The sequence below is a fragment of the Neomonachus schauinslandi genome, chromosome 1 (genome assembly GCF_002201575.2).
Source record: "Neomonachus schauinslandi chromosome 1, ASM220157v2, whole genome shotgun sequence".
Classification (NCBI taxonomy): Eukaryota; Metazoa; Chordata; class Mammalia; order Carnivora; family Phocidae; genus Neomonachus; species Neomonachus schauinslandi.
In genome coordinates, this window is record NC_058403.1 from 200,136,586 (window position 1) to 200,156,453 (window position 19,868).

General features: G+C 48.9%; 1 protein-coding gene across 2 annotated transcripts in view; it reads left to right on the forward strand.

The window, feature by feature from the left end:
- CDCP1 (CUB domain containing protein 1) overlaps nucleotides 1-19,307 on the forward strand; it is a 59,933-nt gene extending 40,626 nt beyond the window's left edge. The window contains exons 5-9 of one of the 2 annotated variants that reach the window (XM_021683232.1): nucleotides 6,719-6,940; nucleotides 7,941-8,321; nucleotides 10,736-11,101; nucleotides 13,959-14,046; nucleotides 16,060-19,307. In XM_021683232.1, the coding sequence (XP_021538907.1) occupies nucleotides 6,719-6,940; nucleotides 7,941-8,321; nucleotides 10,736-11,101; nucleotides 13,959-14,046; nucleotides 16,060-16,477 (1,475 nt within the window). In that variant the 3' untranslated portion in view covers nucleotides 16,478-19,307. The remainder of the gene's footprint in view (nucleotides 1-6,718; nucleotides 6,941-7,940; nucleotides 8,322-10,735; nucleotides 11,102-13,958; nucleotides 14,047-16,059) is intronic. The other variant, XM_044921822.1, reaches the window with a different exon arrangement.
- The last annotated feature ends 561 nt before the right edge of the window (nucleotides 19,308-19,868 follow it).

A 19,868-nucleotide genomic window follows, 5' to 3' on the forward strand; every position in this document is an offset into this window, starting at 1 on the left:
CTCTCTCAGGGCGCCTGGGTGGCTCAGTCAGTTGGGCATCTGCCTTCAGCTCAGGTTGTGATCCTGGAGTCCTGGGATTGAGTCCCACATCGGGTTCCCTGCTGGGCAGGGAGTCTGCTTCTCCCCCTGCTCCTTCTCTCTCTCTCTCTCTCTCAAATAAATAAATAAATGAAATCTTTTAAAAAAAAAGATTCTCTCTCTCCCTCTGCCCCTCCCCACCCTGCTCGAACACACACACTCTCTCTCTCTCAAAAATATAAATAAATAGGGGCGCCTGGGTGGCTCAGTTGTTAAGCGTCTGCCTTCAGCTCAGGTCATGATCCCAGATCCTGGGATCGAGCCCCGCATCGGGCTCCCTGCTCAGCGGGAAGCCTGCTTCTCCCTCTCCCGCTCCCCCTGCTTGTGTTCCCGCTCTCGCTATCTCTCTCTCTGTCAAATAAATAAATAAAATCTTTAAAAATAAATAAATAAATAAGAAATCTCTACAGATTCCACAAAAATCATTAGGGGCCTTTTGGAAACTTCAATCAATAAGCTAATCCCATCAAGGGTTTCCAGTGTCAGTAAGTAGCAAATAGTGAAAGGTTGTCTTTTGGGGGCGGGGGTGGATGTCTTTTCAAATCTCTGGCTCAAGTGTTTATTACAGGAAGGAAACATGTGCAGTGTTGTAGAAAGAATATGGGATTCTCTTGCGGTAGGAAACTATCAATTAGGTTCCTAGCCTTGAGCAAATACTTGGAGCCTAAGGTCTCTTTCAGCTGTAAATTGGTAACCGTCACACCTACCCCTCCTCCTCCTCCTGGTGAGGGTAGGATAAAGCCACTTGTCAGAGCACATAGGAGACACTGAGTAAAATCTGCCTTATCTTTCCATAGATTTACGAATGTAGATAGTGACATTTCCCTTTAAAGCACCCCACGTGTGACAGGTGAGGGCTGCATACTTCCCTCTTACCTGGACAGCTAAAGCCTTAGGCATCGTGGGAATTTACCGTGTCTACCCTGAGAGCCAACCGAAACTGTGGAAAGAAGCCACATCAAACGACTAACGGATGGGATGTGTCTGCAGAACTGGAAAGCCGGACACATGGGGTGTGTGAACACGGAGTCCAGGGTCCTCCTGACGCTCCCCGCGGAGCAAGGTCCGTCTTGCCTCAGAATCAGGATCATTTTCCTCAACAAACTCCACTCTGTTTTGGCTCAAGTGCGGGGTGTCTCATCACTGTCCCTTGATCGTTCTACAGTGACCTTCAAAGGAAATGTGAACTGTAAAACCACAGTACCATTCGACACCCACCAGAATGGCTAAAATGAGAAAGGCTGGCAATACCAAATGTTGGTGAGAACGTGGGGCACTGGAACCCGGACACACGGCTGGCAGGAGGGTACAAAGGCTCAATCACTTGAGAGCATCATCTGGCAGAAATTTTCCTCCTCGGTAATTGCCCTAGAGAAATGAAACCGTAAGTCTACTCAAAGATTGATAAAAGAATATGTATATAGCAGTTTTATTCATCATAGGAAACAACCTAAATCTCCATCAATCTAGGAACAAACAAATGTGGGATATTCATCCTGTGGAACACCACTCTGTGATGATAAGGAAAAAGCGACTGATATCCACAACAACATGGATGAGCCTTAAATACATTTTCCTGAGGGGAAAAAGCCAGACAGGAGAGTACATACCATATGATTCCATTTATAGGAAGTTCTAGAACAGGTGAAACCTGCAGTGATAAAAATCAGAAAGTCATGGCCTTCGCGGGGCATGACTGGAAGTCAAGGGGAATTGATGAAAGGGGCACAAAGGACCTTTCTGGGATAATAGGAATATTCTCAGTCTTGCTCTGGGTGATAGATACGATGGATATATAAAGTTGACAAAACTCATCACACTGAACACTTAAGATCTCTGCATTTTATTATATATAAATCTCACGACCAAAACGTCAAGGGAAGCTATAGCCAGTGGTTAGCGGGTTTGGGAGCCGGACTCTGCTACTAGCAAGCTGTGTGACTTGGGACAAGTTACTACCTTTCTAAGCTTCAAATTTGTAGTTTATAAAAATCGACATGATGAAAGCAGTATTACCTTAAACACATCTAAACTTTGAACTTTCCAAAGCAAAGTTCCATTTATGGTTGCAGACCATCCCTGGAGTACAGTGTGGGTGGTAAAAGCAGGTCCCCCATCAATATTTGAAGAACTGTCCTTGAACTAAAGCAAGTCTGACAAATTCAGTGCATTTCTAATGCACATCGAGGGACAACTTTGCTCTCATCTTGGGATCAGATGGCTGTTGGTGGTTTTTTTCAGAGGGAGCATCATCCCTATACGAGCTTCGGGAAGCCAGGCCCAGGGTTCCCACGGTTTCTTATCTCCTCTGCACCGACACCAGCTAGAGAAGAGGAAGCTGGGGTCCACAGAGGCCACGAGCATTACAGAAACAGCATAGACTTTGTAATCCATAAGATGTGGACTTGAATCCTAGTCCCACCGCCATCTCCTGGCCTTAGGTTCCCTGTCTGTCAAATGGGGGTGAGGAAGCCTACTATGCTGGACTGTATATTCCAAAATCTTCACCACCCCTTTTGGGGGAGGATTAGATTCGTTACCGCATTGGCTACAGGCTTGGCCACGTGAATTTGCTTCTCCAGTGAAATATGAGCAGAAGTGAGTGTGTGCCCCTTCTAAGCAGAACTTCAGCACCCATCCTGTGGTTCTCCTTTCAAACTCTGTCACAGAGCCTTCTCCTTCAGCCCGGATCTCAATTAAAAAGACATGGGGCCCCCGAGTGGCTCAGTCGGTTAAGTGTCTTCGGCTCAGGTCCTGATCCTGGGGTCCTGGAAAGGAGCCCCTTGTCAGGCTCCTTGCTCAGCGGGGAGCCTGCCTCTCCCTCTGCCCCTCCCCCCACACCCCATCCCCCACTCGTGCTCTCTCTCAAATAAATAAAATCTTAAAAAAAAAAAAAAGAGTTAAAAAGACATGCCCCAGTGCTACAGCCAACTCACAATGGATGTGTAAGGTGAATGAAGAATGAATCTTGGTGGGCGCCTGGGTGGCTCAGTCGGTTGAGCGACTGCCTTCGGCTCAGGTCATGATCCCAGGGTCCTGGGATCGAGTCCCACATCGGGCTCCCTGCTCTGCAGGGAGCCTGCTTCTCCCTCTCCCGCTCCCCCTGCTTGTGTTCCCTCTCTCGCTGTGTCCGTCTCTGTCAAATAAATAAATAAAATCTTTAAAAAAAAAAAAAAGAATGAATCTTGGTTATTCTCAACCTTCAGATTTGGGGGACCATTTGTTACTGTAGCATAATTTAGCCTGAGCTGGCTGACACACTCCCTCTCAAGGATGTATGAGGATTAACAACCCAGCACATCATGGACTCTTGACCATGTGCCAGATAAGCAGGTTATGGAGATCCCTGAAGTTCACTTTCTGATGAGAAAAACACAACTAATTGGAAAATGAGGGCTTCCCATTAAAGAGACATTTGCTTCCTTCTTAAACCACACTGTAATGGCATTTAAAATATTTCTAAAAGCATAAATTCCAAGGGAAGTGATAAATGGAAAGGAGACAATATTCTAACATTTCCCAGCATGGACGTACAGGGGTAACTGATTCAGCAGACCCAAAAGTGCAGAATCTAATCCCACAGTGGGAAACACCAAGAAGAAACTTTCAAAGGCAGGAATTGGCAACACGTCACTTTCAGAACGAGGGCTAAAAGTGGGAGAAGCCACTCCAGCCCCAGATCCACCAAGCAGCCCGGGGGCGCTCCTCCCGCGGGCAACAGAAGATAGGAGTTCCTTCCCTGGAAAGGGAAGTTTTTGAACCAAAGATCCCAGTTGCCCTGAAGGTGAAGGCGCTAAGCTGAACACAGGCAGTTTGAGTAAGTTTGATGTGCTGACTCTCGAGGCCCCATCCTGCTTCCTTCATGGGAAGCCCCAAGTGTGTTTCCTCCATTTGGTGAATGGCGGGCTCTTCTCTGAGGGAATCCAACCAACCCAAGAGAAAAGGTTGAACATGAAGATGTTACGGGTTCCGCAGGAAGCAGTCTGGTCAGAGCACCCTCCAGAGAAGCTCGGTCAACAAGCAGAGGTATTCTAAATAGTGTGTGGCGCCCCACTCTTGGCTCCTCTCCTGGGGTAACCACAGTTACGGATTTGTTGTATTTCTCTCCAGATCTTGTTTCTCTTCATTTACATACATAAGTATATACACATAGAAATAGCGATTACATTTGATGCAGAGATCGTATAATCGCACGGTGTCAGAGTCTACATTTGTTCTACACTTGCTGTTTTAGTCAACACCGTATCTTGGAAGTTCTTAGATCAGTATATTTAGATCTCCCTCTTTTTTTTTAAGATTTTATTTATTTGAGGGCGCCTGGGTGGCTCAGTCGTTAAGCGTCTGCCTTCGGCTCAGGTCATGGTCCCAGGGTCCTGGGATCGAGCCCCGCATCGGGCTCCCTGCTCAGCGGGAGGCCTGCTTCTCCCTCTCCCACTCCTCCTGCTTGTGTTCCCTCTCTCGCTGTGTCTCTCTCTGTCAAATAAATAAATAAAATATTTTAAAAAATAAAAAAATAAAAGATTTTATTTATTTGAGAAAGAGAGACCTTGCGCGTGTGCATGCACACAAGCAGGAGGGAGGGGCAGAGGGAGAGGGAGAAGGAGGCTCCCCGCTGAGCAGGGAGCCCCAGGACCCTGAGCTCATGACCTGAGCTGAAGGCAGACACTTAACCAACTGAGCCACCCAGGCCCCACCCCTAGATCTCCCTCTTTCTTTTTAACTGCTAAATAATATTCCACAGAGGCCACGAGCATTACAGAGACCACATAGGCTTTGAATGTTCATGAATGTTCATGAATGTTCCACAGAGCATTTAACCCTTCCCGTATTACGTGGTGTCTGGTTTTCCACAGTTCCAGAGCTGCGGTACAGACATGGGCGTATATTCCCCGGTTACACCTCTGGGGTCCCAAGGGGGCAGGCTTTCATCTTCACCCTCTACACTTTGTTTTAATTTGCTTTTCTGTGATGACAAGTGATACTGCAAGTGATACTAAGAACTCCTTATAGGGCGCCTGGGTGGCTCAGTTGGTTAAGCGACTGCCTTCGGCTCAGGTCATGATCCTGGAGTCCTGGGATCAAGTCCCGCGTCGGGCTCCCTGCTCGGCGGGGAGTCTGCTTCTCCCTCTCCCGCTCCTCCCTCTTATGCTCTCTCTCTCTCTCACTCTCCCTCTCAAATAAATAAATAAAATCTTTAAAAAAAAAAAAAGAACTCCTTATATTTTGAATATGTGAACATTTCCATTTCCCTTTCTGTGAACCGCTCAATCCATCTTTCTTACAGATATTTTCTCCCAATGTGTCCCTTGTCCTTCAGCATTTCAGTACCTATTAGCAGACAGATACCTAAATTTTTTTTCTTTTATAATTTGCACTCCACATTTATAAGGATATTCTCTTTGCTTTGAAATACCAGTCTAATTTTATTCTTGTACTAATGGGAGAGAGAGTTCTAGCCAAGCCAGGAGTGGTTTGTCTTTTCCTCACTTATTTGAAATATAGCATTTATTAGAGACTAAATTATAATATCGATGGATATATCTGTGAATAATAATAATATTTATGAAGAAATGTAATATCTATGAATCTTCTGTCCCCACGCTAATACCACACTGTTGCTAATTCATAGCAGGAGAATACTTAAATAAACAATGGTAAATCTCACTTGTTAACTATCACACAGCCACTAAATTACTGAATATTTTCAAAGACTCGTGAATATGAAAACTATGGAAAAATAAGTAAACCTGTGTAAAGTAATAAAGTAAAAGCTGAGTATAAAATTTTGTATATACTATACTTTTAGGCAGTTGAAAATATGCATGCAGGGGCGCCTGGGTGGCTCAGTTGGTTAAGCGACTGCCTTCAGCTCAGGTCATGATCCTGGAGTCCTGGGATCGAGTCCTGCATCGGGCTCACTGCTCGGCGGGGAGTCTGCTTCTCCCTCTGACCCTCCTCCCTCTCATGCTCTCTGTCTCTCATTCTCTCTGTCTCAAATAAATAAATAAAAATCTTAAAAAAAAATATGCATGCATACGAACAAGGGCTAAAATGAATTTGAAGAAGTAAAAGCGGTTAAATATGGGTGGTAGAAATTCAGTCCATTATTTTTCCTTTTAAATTTCTCCTAGAGTTCTTGTATGTTCTTATTTTATTATTTGAGGGGCACCTAGGTGGCTCAGTTGGTTAAGCGTCTGCCTTCAGCTCAGGTCATGATTTCAGGGTCCTGGGATGGAGCCCCAGGCTCCCCGCTCAGCGGGGAGCTTGCTTCTCCCTCTCCCTCCCCCTGCTTGTTCTCTCTCTCTCTCAAATAAATAAATAAAATCTTTAAAAAAAAAAAAAGGTTTTATTATTTGAGACAGAGAGAGAGCAAGCACAAATGGGGGAAGGGGCAAAGGGAGAAGCGGACTTCCTGAGCTTCCCGATGTGGGGCTCGATCCCAGGACCCTGAGATCATGACCTGAGCCGAAGGCAGATGCCTAACTGACTGAGCCACCCAGGCACCCGCTTGCATATTCTCGTAATAATAAAACATATTTCCAATGCTCCCCAGCCATGAGACTTTTTATGCTAATTTTTGCCCCTTCACAGGGTGGCTGCTGATCCATGCTTCAGACCTGTTTTCTCTTCGTGGTTTCAGATAAAATCTACCTGGTCGACTTGAGTAACGAGCAAGCCATGTCGCTCACCATCGAGCCGCGGCCCATCAAGCTTAGCCGCAAGTTTGTCCCTGGCTGCTTCGTGTGTCTGGATTCTCGGACCTGCAGCACCAACCTCACCCTGACGTCCGGCTCCAAACACAAGATCTCCTTCCTTTGTGATAATCTGACTCGCCTGTGGATGAACGCCGAGAAAACCATAAGTACGCCCCCTTGGTTAGCACAATCCTCCGGGGCTGTGGGCAGGTCTCGCTGCCCCGCCCTATCTTCTTAGTGGGGTCCACTGGGTAGGCTGTAAATCATATGATCAGAGCTGTCCCCTGCCGTGCAGGGTGAGCAAGGGCAGGCAGTGGACAGTGAGGTGGAGACGTGCCCCTCTAGGACCAGAGCCTCGGTGAGAACGGGCATCCTTCAGAAGTGCATTGCACTCCCAAGCTCATTCCTGCGTCCTCTGCCCAGCCTTCCAGCATCTCTCCTGAGATCCTCTCCTCTGTGTAGCCTCCCCACCCCCGAACCCCCCTCACCCCGCCTCCAGGCTCACTGCACACTTGTCTCCTCTTGCATGAGACTGAGAGTCTTGAGGTCAAGAACTGCAGCTTGTTCCATTTTTTTGGTCCCTTTAGCCCCTGGGGCTGCTGGACATGTATTAGTCACATACTAAATGTTTGATGAATGGAGGGCAGCAAAACCCCTAGTCCCCTCCCCGCTGGGCCGCCATGACCTCTGACATGGATGCTCTTAGAGCTTCCACAGATGCAACAGCTCAAGCCACAAGACTTGAGGCAGCCTGCCCACTAGGAGGTGGCAGATACCTCCCCAGCTCCATCCCTGCTCTGACCGCTGCACCAAGCTACTTCCCCACAGTCGGGGACGCTGGCAAGCAGGGCGAAGGAAAAACCTATGCCCTGCCCATACTTAGCATTTGAGACTCAGAGCCACAGAAGAGAGGCTGACACACAGGAAGAGGACATTTCAACCCTAAGTACTCCCCCAGAAGTTGGTCTGCCAATTTAGGGTGGAGTAAGAACGTGAGAGAGCAAGCGGGGTGGCTAGAAAAGAAGCATCAGGGAGCCCGGAGTGGGGGACGGAGTGGGAGAGGAGAGACCAAAGGGAAAAGCAAGAAAGCCTGGGTGGTCTCTCCAGCTGGGGAGGACACACGGCCGGTCCCCTCCCTGCCCGGTACCATGAGCCCCTCTTTTCCAGGCTGCATGGACCACCGGTACTGCCACAGGAGATCCCACTCCCTCCAGGTGCCTGGGGACATCCTCCAGCTGCCCGTGCAGCTGCATGACTTCTCCTGGAAGCTGCTGGTGCCCAAGGACAGGCTGAGCCTGGCACTGGTGCCTGCCCAGAAGCTGCAACAGCACACGCAAGAGAAGGTCTGCAACACGAGCTTCAGCTACCTGGTGGCCAGTGCCGTCCCCGGCCAGGAACTTTACTTCGGCTTCTTCTGCCCTGGAGGCTCCATCGAGCAGATCCAGGTGAAGCAGAACATCTCAGTGACCCTCCGCACCTTTGCCCCCAGCTTCCGACAAGAGGCCACCAGGCAGGGCCTGACCGTGTCCTTTATACCGTTCTTCAAAGGTAAGGAGGTCTCCCTCTCTCTCCCCAACTCCCTGCCCCTTTCTTGGTTAGACATCCCTCTTATTTTGCTTCTGGGATCGTCTTCATTAAGTTGTCAACTTGAAGAGTAGGGAGAGCTGAGTGGGCTGGTCTTCTCACAAGAAATCTGAAAGATGGTGTGTCCTCATCCGGATTCCACCATTCACCTAGTGTGGAAAATCCCGGGAGTTAGAAATAAGACTCTGGGGGCGCCTGGGTGACTCAGTCAGTTAAGTGGCTGCTTTCGGCTCAGGTCATGATCCCAGGGTACTGGGATCGAGTCCCGCATCGGGCTCCCTGCTCGGCGGAGAGCCTGCTTCTCCCTCTCCCTCTGTCTGCCGCTCTGCCTACTTGTGCTCTCTCTCTCTGTTAAATAAATAAAAATCTTAAAAAAAAAAAAAAAAAAGGAAAGAAATAAGACTCTGGGGGCCCCTGGGTGGCTCAGACAGTTAAGCGTCTGCCTTCGGCTCAGGTCATGATCCCGGGGTCCTGGGATCGAGCCCCATATCGGGCTCCCTGCTCAGCAGGGAGCCTGCTTCTTCTCCCTCTCCCTCTACCTGCCGCTCCCCCTGATTGTACTCTCTCTCTCTAATAAAAAATTTAAAAATCTTAAAAAAAAAAAAAAGAAAGAAATAAGACTCTGACAGTGGGAGGTGACAGTTGGCAGGCAGCAGGACAAAGAATCAGGTTCAAGCCTTTTTTGGAAGCAGGCAGGGGCTTCAATGAGAGCTAACCAAATATTCCCGAGTCCCAGATATTTAAGGTGGTAGCATGAAAATCCTTACGCAGGCATTTGTGAGTCGGCCTTGACAATTTAGAACGTGGCGTGGAGTGCACAGGGGAAGGTGGACCGGGGAGGGTCTCCAGAGCACTAGGGTCCTGTTCTCAGCACAGGGGCTCAGCCCCTCTTGCAAGTCTAGTGTTTGATCTTCAGGGTGCCAGGCAGTGAGCGGGGTCTGAATCCCTCCCAACGGTGAGCTCTCCGTGGTTGGTTTTCAAAGTCACAGTCACCATTACAAGTGGCTAAAGTCAGAGGCCATTTAAAAATTGACCCAAGACTTTTATCTGAGGTTTACTTCGTACTTTGTTCCCAGAGACCTGAGTGGGGAGGGAGAAGAATCTTTGGCCATAAGATTAAGGTCAGTCCAAGCTGCCTGATATCCCCACAGCTCCCCAAGAAACTCCTGTGGGAAGTCTTGGAAAACAAGACATACCCTCCTCAGTGTGGAACGCTGGAGTTTCATCTCACCTGAAGGTCAGGTGACGTGTCTATCGGAGGTCTTCAGCTTTGCATTTCTACCATTCTTCCCAGAAACGGAAGCGGTTTAACCTTGGAAACAGAAATTGCTCTGTACCAGTCCTACCGTGGAGCAGAGCGTCAGGTGATTCTTAGCTATGTCGAGGGTGTTTCTGAAAGCAAGCTTTCAGAGATAACCAGCGGTTTGGTGAACTAGCCTGGGGTTTTTTGTTGTTGTTTGGTTGATTGGTTTTGTTCAAAAGACCTGAGCACCTAACCTGAGACTCTAATCTTTGTGCTGACCAACAGTCACTGGCCATGTGCGGCAATTTATGCTTAAATTAATAACAAAATTTAAAATTCAGCTCCTCAGTCACATTCGAGCACATTTTGGGTCTTCCACAGACACGCGTGGTGATGGCTACATGCTTGGGGAGTGCAGATATGGGCACCCAGGAGATATTGCAGGTTCGGTTCCCGACCACTGCAATAAAACAAGTGAAATGAGTTTTTTTGTTTCCCGGTGCATATAAAAGTTCTCTTTACACCATACTGTAGTCTAGTAAGTGTGCAATAGCATTGTGTCTAAAAAAAAACAATGTACATGCCTTAATTTTAAATTCTTTATTGCCAGGGTGCATGGCTCACTTAGTTGGTAGAGCATGCGACTCTTGATCTCGGGCTTGTAAGGTCAAGCCCCACATTGGATGTAGAGATTACTTAAAAATAAAAGCTTCGTAAGCAAAAAAAAAAAAAAAAAAAAAAAAACCCAAAGAACAAAACAAAAAACTTCCTTGCTAAAAAATGCTAACCATCATCTGAGCTTTCAGCAAGTTGCAATCACTGATCACAGATCACCATAGCAAATACAATAATGAAAAATTTGAAATGTTGGGAGAATCACCAAAATGTGACACAGAGACACACAAAAAAATGGCAAATGCTATTGGAAAAATGGTGCCACAGACTTGCTCAATGCAGGGTTGCCACAAACCTTCAATTCTTAAAAATTCACAGGATCTGCAAAGTGTAATAAAATGGGGTGAGCCTGTGGAGAACTTTTCTGTCATCGCAGAAAACTCTAGAAAAGTCTAGACAGGTTAACATCCATTTTGATTCAGTGAAACATCTTGTGTGGATTCTCTCCCCTTTCCTGCAGAGGAAGGTGTTTTCACGGTGACCCCAGACACAAAAAACAAGGTCTACCTGAGGAGCCCTAACTGGGACCGGGGCCTGCCATCCCTCACCTCAGTGTCCTGGAACATCAGTGTGCCCAGCAACCAGGTGGCCTACCTGACCTTCCTCAAGGAGCGGACCGGCGTTGTCTGCCAGACGGGGCGTGCATTCATGATCATCCAGGAGCAGCGGAGCAAGGCAGAGGAGATCTTCAGCCTGGAGGATGAGGTGCTCCCCAAGCCAAGCTTCCACCACCACAGCTTCTGGGTCAACATCTCCAACTGCAGCCCTGTGAGTGGCAAGCAGCTGGACCTGTTCTTCTGGGTGTTGCTTACCCCAAGGACTACGGGTAAGGGCCTGCAAGGTCTTGTGGGGGCGGGGGGGTGGACAGCAAATTGTCAGCTGAAGGGTAGGGGGCAAACATGGGAGGCGAAAAAAATCCAGAAAACATGGATTTGAGTCCTGGCTGTCCATGTATCAGTCAGCGTTTGCATCAGTAATGTTGCATAACAAACCACCCCAGAACTCTGGCTTAAAGACAGCCATTTATTATTGCTTACATGTTGACTAGGCGATTCTGGTGTGAGCTGGACTTATCGGGGTTCACTCACTCATGCACGTGTGGGTAACTGCAGGCAGCTAGAAGACTCTGGTGGTCTGAGCCGTGCACTCTCACACGTCTGGGCCCAGCCACAATCAGCTGGGATAACTAGGTTCCTTGGCTCTCCTCCCCACGCTCCCTGACACTCCAGCCTGGGCCTTGTTCTCATGGCAGAGGCAGAGAGATCCAAGAGAGTCTGGAAGAAGCATACAAGGTCTCTTGATGCTTGGGTTAGGAACTCACACCATCCCTTCTACAGAATTCTTTGGGCCTGCCCAAATTCAAGGGGTGGACAAATAGACTCCACCTCTTGGTGGGAGGAGCTCCAGAGTCACATAGTCTAAGACATGGTTCGGGGAGGGGGGTAGAAGTAGGGCAATTTTATCGTCCATCTATCACTGTCATTTACTATTAATCTCTCTCTGGCATAGGGGTAGGTTCTTCACTCCCTTAACCTTCCTCATCTTAGAGGGTAGATGGTAATAACTACCTCACAGAAGTATCATTGGGAATTCAAGTGTTGGGGGTTCAAATGTGGGGACGTGGAAAGTGTGACACAGAACTTGGCACTGGCATTTTTTAAGATTTTATTTATTTTAGAGAGAGAGAGAGCGTGCGCGGGCGTGCACAAGCAGGGGGAGGGCAGAGGGAGAGGGAGAGGGAGAGAGGATCTCAAGCGGACTCTGTGCTAAAAGTGCAGAGCCCAATACAGGGCTTGATCTCATGACCTTCCAAGATCATGACCTGAGCCAAAATCAAGAGTCAGATGCTCAAGCAACTGAGCCACCCAGGCACCCCTTGGTGCTGGCATTTTTTTACTGAGTCCAGTGAAACATGGGAATCCATGAAATGCCCTCAGCGGCAGGCCTTGTGCTCAAAGTTGCAGGATCCGCCCAAGAGTCTCCAGTGAGGAAATGCGTTTGTGGCACCGCAATCGTGGTGGGGCCACGTTTGCCTTTATTCCAAGATAATCACAGAACACCACAGAGTGTTAGAACCAGAAGGGACAGTGGAGATCGTTTCTCCAGGCCCCTTCCCTTTCTGGCGGTCAGAGAGACTGCACGTCCACCCCAAGGCCACACAACTGGTTAGCAGCAAGAGAAGTGATGCAAACCAAAAGCCGTAAGTGAGAAGCTCTCCCATACTCTCAGGTTAGCTCCTGGGTTTTCTGACTCTCTTACGTTCATTTTCTGGCATTTATTTCTACTTTTTTTTTTAAGTTTTATTTCTTTATTTAAGCAATCTCTATACCCAACATGGGGCTCGAACTCATGACCCCAAGATCAAGAGCCACACACTCCTCCAACTGAGCCAACTAAGTATCCCATTTATTTCTATTTTGACTTCTCTCTTAACTTCTCCTTTTGTTTTCTCGTTGAACAAGCAAGAACTTTTTTTTTTAAGGTTTTATTTATTTGGGGCACCTGGGTGGCTCAGATGGTTAAGCGTCTGCCTTCGGCTCAGGTCATGATCACAGGGTCTTGGGATCGAGCCCCTCATCGGGCTCCCTGCTTGGCTGGGAGCCTGCTTCTCCCTCTGCCTCTACTGTTCCCCTTGCTTGTGCTCTCGCTCTATCAAATAAATAAAAAAAAAATTTTTTTAAGATTTTATTTATTTATTTGACAGATAGAGACACAGCGAGAGAGGGAACACATGCAGGGAGAGCAGGAGAGGAAGAAGCAGGCTTCCCGCCGAGCAGGGAGCCTGATGTGGGGCTCGATCCCAGGAGCCTGGGATCATGACCTGAGCCGTTAACAACTGAACCACCCAGGTGCCCCAAACAAGCAAGAACTTCTAAATCCCTGTTTGGTGCAGGGCTCCCTGTCTGGTTTATTTCCTTTGTCCTTTGTACAACTGTAGGAAAAGGACAGCACAGATGAAAGAACCCTGTCCTTAGTGCCCTCACTTCTGACTTTGCCGCCCTGCTTTCCCCTACAGCCCTCTGCCCCTTTCTCCCATGTAGGCCATGGTGCCTGGGTGGACACATCCCATGGTGGGCCCAGAGTAGCCTTTGGAGGGGATCTGGTAGGGCCTGCAGTTGGTTTCACTTCTCTGTCACCACCTAACAAATAGCCCCAAGATTCAGTAGTTTAGACAACAACCATTTTGCTTGCTCACAATTCTGTCGGTCAGGTATTTGGATAGGACACAGCCACATGGTTCTTCTCTGCTCTCAGATATCTGGGGCTGCCGCCAGATGCCTCAAACAGCTCGGGGGTGGCAGGGATGGGTCATCTGCAGCCTTGGTACTTTCAGCCAGGTTCCTGGGTCCGTTTTCCTCACGGAGTCTCCACGTGGTTGGCTTGGGCTTCCTCACAGCATGGCGGCCTCAGGATGGGCAACCTTCTTACATGCTGACTGACTCGCTGCCCCTCAGACAGAAAGTACAAGAAGTTACCAGGCCTCTAAAAGGCCCCAGTACTGGCAAGTCAAGAAGAGTGAAGAAGAAGGGAAATAGGCTCCTCTTGATGTGAGGAGCAGCATGTGTGTCTGGGGAGGGAAGGGAGGGATGGCGGCCATCTCTGGAGACTGTCTGCCCCAGTTCATTGTCCACCTGACCACCCCCGTGTCTCCTCATCCCTCTCCCTCGTGTCTCTGCTCACAGACCTGACTGTCATCATCATCGTGGTCGTGGGAGGTGGCGCCTTACTGCTGTTTGCCCTTGGACTCATCATTTGCTTTGTGAAAAAGAAGTAGGTGGAATTTCTCAAACTGTCTTCCGCCAATCTGACGCCTCCTTAGGTCACACAGACCAGAGCTGTCGTTAATTACTCACTTCTTTTCTTGCTTCCCATTCCTCTCCCAGGGATGGGTATTAAATAATATTGCCAGATGTGAGTTATGCTGGGGGGGAGGGGGGACAGAAGACACAGCTGGTGACATGTTAGCCTGCGGTTTTTACGCAGCTGTCTCGGCACGAGTCCCCTGGCAATCATTTACTGTCTGCCCATCAGATGGTGGTCATCCCAGAGATGATCTTAGCAGGAAAATGCTCACGTCAGAACCCCCCCACCCCCACCCCAGGCCAGGGCTCTGAGCCTGCGTCCTCTGTCACTTGGAGAGCGAACGCATGCCACCCCAGCTGGTTCTCCGGTTTCTTAAATTTTTGCACTTGTTTATTGGACTCCAGACAGGCACCAAAAAGCGAGCCCTGTGGGCGAAAGGAAGGAAGACCCAGTTACCTGACTCATCTCATCTTCCATCCCCTCAGGATGAGAGCTGCTGTTTTATGAAGGCAGAGCATTGACCTTTTGAGACAGAATAGGGGCGCCACCAGATTTTATCAATTCTGCGCGTATTTCTGATTAAAGCCATGAGGGAGAAGGAAATTGCTTTCCTTAGCGCCATTCAACCTTGCAACAAGCTAAAGAGAATTTTTTCTTTTTTATTATTAACTGGGGCCGTGAGCAAACAACCAAAATTCCCGACCCACAGTGAGACTGTCTAGAAATGTCTCCACTGATGAGGAAGGGGCTGCCCGAGGCAGGTCCAGGGAAAAGCCTCTTCTCTGTGAAATGGAATTGTATACATACCACACAGGGGAAAAGGACTTCTTTCAACAAATTATCATTTTATGGTTTCTCTAGGAAACTTTCTTATCTGGGGTGCAGTCTCTGCCACCCAGATCAGAAAGCACAGTGTTAACACCGGGTCCCTTCTTCCTCATCGGCAGGGAACCGAGCAAGGGGAGGGTCCACTTCTTGCCTCTATCTCTAAACTGCCCTGGTTCTGGCCTGAGAAGAACACTGGTGGAGACAATCAAGGCTCCATGGAGCACAAAGGAGGGGCATCCATCTCAGGGCTTCAGGCAGGAGCCTTTGGAACCCATCACCCCAGCCAGAGACTCAGTGTTACAAGCTAAATGGACTACATTATTTTTATCGCAGAAAAGGACAAGAAGCCTGTCCACAATTAGTGAGCTGTCAGCCTGTGCAATATAGGGTCCATTATGTTAATTGAACTAATGTCCTCCATTTGAATCACTGGTCAGCTAAAAAGCCAGCATCCCCTGCTTTTGGCTCATGGAGATGGAGGGCGAAGCTTTGTTTTCCTCGGCGGAGAGTGCTAATGCCCGTCCACACCCAAGTACCAAAGAACATTACACAGCAAAGGTTCATGATGTTATTGAGGAGCTCTGGCGTGCCCCAGCCTGAATGCTGTCTTCTTTTGAGTTCTGTCCCTTTATGCAGGCTGTTCCCCTTATGCAGGCTACTGCTTGAAGGGACCGGATACCTCTGCTAATACTGAGTCCCACTGTCCCCAACTCCAAACTAAGATATAGCCTCTCATCCCGAGTCTCCTCTGTTACATCACTTAGAATCCAGATGGCCAGAGCTTCTACCCATGCAAAAGAGGGATGAAGCATTAGCTAGGGGAAAGACTGCGTCCTAGAGCATTAGTGGGGGATGACCACACTGGATGTGGTCGGGCTGGGGCAGCACCCTTTCTTGTAGGAAAGAGGGGCTGGTTGTCAGCTGTTCCCACCCCTGGATACCCTGCATCCACTGTGAAGACTGGAGACAGAAGCTGGTCCCTTCTAAATGCTCCCAGAGGAGAGTAGTTTCAGTTCCAAGGGCTAAGGGATTTGAGGGACTTGGGGGAGACATGCGAGAACCCCAAAGTGCCCCAGTTCCTGTAGGGCTATGCCAATGGAGCGCAGCTAAGATCCTGCTCTTCCTGACTCTGTCTTGTTCCCCTTCTCTCAGTAGGAAAAAGAAGAAAAACAAAGGCCCACCTGTAGGCATCTACAATGGCAACATCAACACCCAGATGCCGATGCAGCCAAAAAAGTGTCAGAAAGGACGAAAGGACAGTGATTCCCACGTGTACGATGTCATCGATGACACCATGGTGTATGGGCATCTGCTACAGGATTCCAACGGCTCCTTCCTGAAGCCAGAGGTGGACACCTACCGGCCCTTCCAGGGCCCCACAGGAGACTGCCCCCCCTCCCCACCCCCCATATGCTCCAGGGCCCCGACTGCAAAGCTGACCACAGATGAGCTATCCCCTGGCTTCCCCACTGAGTCTGAGACCGAACCATATACCTTCTCCCACCCCAACAACGGGAGCACAGACGTTCCCTTGCTGGACACCCATGAGCCAGAGGAGCCTGGGGAGTAACTTGGACCCATTCCAAAGACTTTGCCTAAAACAGGGCATTAAGACACCCTTTAGGAGTCTCAAGCAGAAATCCTAAAGAGGAATTATATGGAAGGAATGGCAGGAGGTTTTTCAGGACACCACCGACCTCTGATTTCCAAGTGGACTCATTCCAATGATGGGATGTTGAAAGTGATGAATTCTGACCTGGATACAATCGTCACAGTTCATGTCCTTCTAAACTCGGGTTGGGTTGTAAACCAGCCCATAATGAGAGAGGAGGGCTGTGAGTCACCATGTACAAGGTTGCAACAAGCCCTGGATTTGGATTTGGATTTGGATTTGGATTTGGACCTCTTCAGGGCAACAATTCCAATCCCTCGGAGCCCATCCAAGGTCCCTGCTCCCACTGGAGCCCCCTGGATGAAAATGATAATGTGCCTTATTATTATTATTATTTATTTGGTGGTCCTGTATATTTAAGGAGTCAAATGCATAACCATGTAGCTCTTTTTACCTGACATGGTGACAACTCATGCAAACTGGTTGGATGGCTGGGTTTTGACTTCTACCGACCACTAGATAAACATGTGCCTGTCCCCTGGAAGGTGGGAATAATTTGCAGTCTGTCCAGCCAAAACAGGGTGTGTCTGTTTGAGGGCATTGATAAGCGACTTCCTGGTTCTCTTGCTCTGCGTGTGGTTATCCCACCGCACAGATTTATCTTGAGTCCTAGAAGTAAGAAAAATTTCCTTGAATTGCTGTGTGGCTGTCCCCACTCCAACAATACTTTGGCATTTAACGAGAAATCTAGAGAGTATTCTCAGCCTCTAGCAATGTCTAAAAATACGCCAGAGAATGGCCACCGTGTTAGCTCCTTGTTGCTACTGTAACCAATTACCTCAAACATGGAGGCTCAACACAACATAGATTTCTTATGGTTCTGGAGAGCAGAAGGGCAAAGTGGGTCTCCCTGGGCTAAAATCGGGGAGTCAGCAGAGCTACCCTCCTTCTGGAGGCTCTAGGGCAGAATTGGTTTCCTTGCCTTTTCAAGCTTTTAGGGGCTGCTCACACTCCATGCCTCGGTTGGCTGGTCACACGGAGTTGCCCACGCTGCCACGTGACATTGATGCACCTCCTTCCTTCTTTGCCTTATATGGACCTTTCACTTATAAAGCCCACCCACTCAAATAATCCAGGAAAATCTCCCCATCTCCGGATCTGTAATTTAATCACACTGAAAAGTCCCTTTTGCCACGTAAGGTAACACAGCCTCAGGTTCTGGGGGATCAGGACATGGACATCTTTGGGGACCCATGATTCTGCCTATCACACCTCCCTGCCACTGCAAGAGAGACTGGGAAACGACCCAGCCCGCAGGTGTGTTTTGTTTGGCCTGCAGAATCTTTTTGAAGAATTTGTTACTAACATTTAAAATTATACAATTTTTGCATAAAAATCCAAATCAGGAGATCTGGCCGTTTCTGGGGCTCACTGTCAACCTGGCGGCAGCTGGTGGGGTGCCTGGTTCCCCAGTTCACCCCAGTCCCCACCACTCCCTCTCGCCTCCCTCACTGACGCTGAGCGTCTGTGGCTGCTGATCAGTGCCCCCGCCCCACCCCCGGGGGGTTGCTTTGTTCATAATGAAATGGAAAGTTTAGGACCCATATGTGTCTCTTATCAAAGGAGAAGATGGGCCTCAAGGCTGGTGTGTGTTTCATGAAAGTTTTTTCTCATACACGGCCCACATCCCTCATTTATATTAATGATCAGCCCAGCTCCCGCTCGCGGGAGCGTTTGCCTCTGTGGGCCCTGATCTCTTCTGGGAGGAGAGGGATCCTGTTCCAGCTTGTTGGCATGGTCCAAACGTCAATGTTTCTGTGGCCAAACCTCCTTTAAAAAATAAATGTGCTTCACTGTGTTCAGTGAATTCACCTTGGAAACGCACTGCCTAGACTTGCTTGCATGTGCTACTTTGCCTCCATGAAAAGGAGTTTTGCAATCTCCTAAATGGTGTGTATTCCAAGGCCTCTTGAACTCTTTCCAGAAGGAAGGGTTTGTTGTTTGGCTGACACCCTGGGTGCGGCCCCTGGCACCTTTCCCTTGTAAAAGGCGGGCTCCTGCCCAGTTACCTTCGGACTCTTGACCCCCTCCCCATGAAGGGCCAGAGGGCTGGGGCTTCCTCCCCCCAACTGCCATTGTATCATGACTTAAAATCAACCCTAGAGCCCTGGCCTCGGTGCTCTGCCTCCCACGGCCATAGAGCGTGGCAGGCCACCCTTGGCCTGGTTGTTGTCACACGCTCCGCCCTTACTTACAAGGGCCCCATGGGGCCATTTGCTTTTAACTGAGAGCTCCAAACTCCAGGCCCAGTTGCTATCTTCCTGAGACCTCAGGCGAATTTAATGTTTTTTGAAGCTATGCCTCCTGGAGGTGCCAGCCCAACATACCTCTGACTCTTTTCTTTAAAACCCAGACCCCACTTAGGTAAAATACGTCAGGGCCGCTGGAAACCACTTGGACACATTTGCTGACGCCTACTGTGTGCCCTGCCGCTGGGTCTGCGGACGCCTGGGCTGCCTCCATGCCCGTCCGCGATGCTTGTGAGGAAGCCCAGCTCATACAGGATGGGGCTTAATGCTGTAGTCACTTCACACAGGAGGGAAAAGCCTCAGGAAGAGTCGGAGGGGGGAAGCATGTAAGTCCTTGGGGAATGTAACCTTGGTCAAGGTTAGAGGACTGGTTTGTGTGGATCTGCAATGCATAACTGGGAATAATTTATTTCGTTGTAGATAATTTTTAGGTACCATTTTATTCATTTCCTACACTTTTTTAAATAAACGAATGTACAGGAAAGAAAAATGGACATCGAGTTGTTTAAATGATTTGGCTATTTGTCCCCTGGTTCGGCTGAGGCCCAGATCCCCCAGTTTATCGTGACAGGCTCAGCAGGGGCTCAGTAGACGTTTGTCTTTTCTGTGTGTTTATGGTACCAGATGCCAGGCTTTGGGCTGCCTCTCTCTGACCACTCCCGATACCCCCTAGAGGTCTTGGGCCACCATTGCCATTGACTGACATGGAGCCCTAAGCCCCATGAGGGTCACCGACCACCAGAACAGAAGCAAAGGGAGGCTGGGGGGAGAGGGACGCTCCAAAGGGCCCCCCACTGTTCACCTTGCCCTTGGAGAAGAGACCCAAGTGCACCGAGGAGATAGGATATTGTTGCATAACAAACCGCCCCACACTTTGGTAACTTAGGAACAGTCTTTATTTTGCTCACAAATCTGAGTAGAACTCATCAGGGATGGCTTACCTCTCTGGGGACCTCAACTGGACTCTCCTTTCAAGATGGTGGCATCACCCAGCTGGTGAGTCAATACTAGCCGCCAGCCAGGAGCTCTGATTCTTCCTC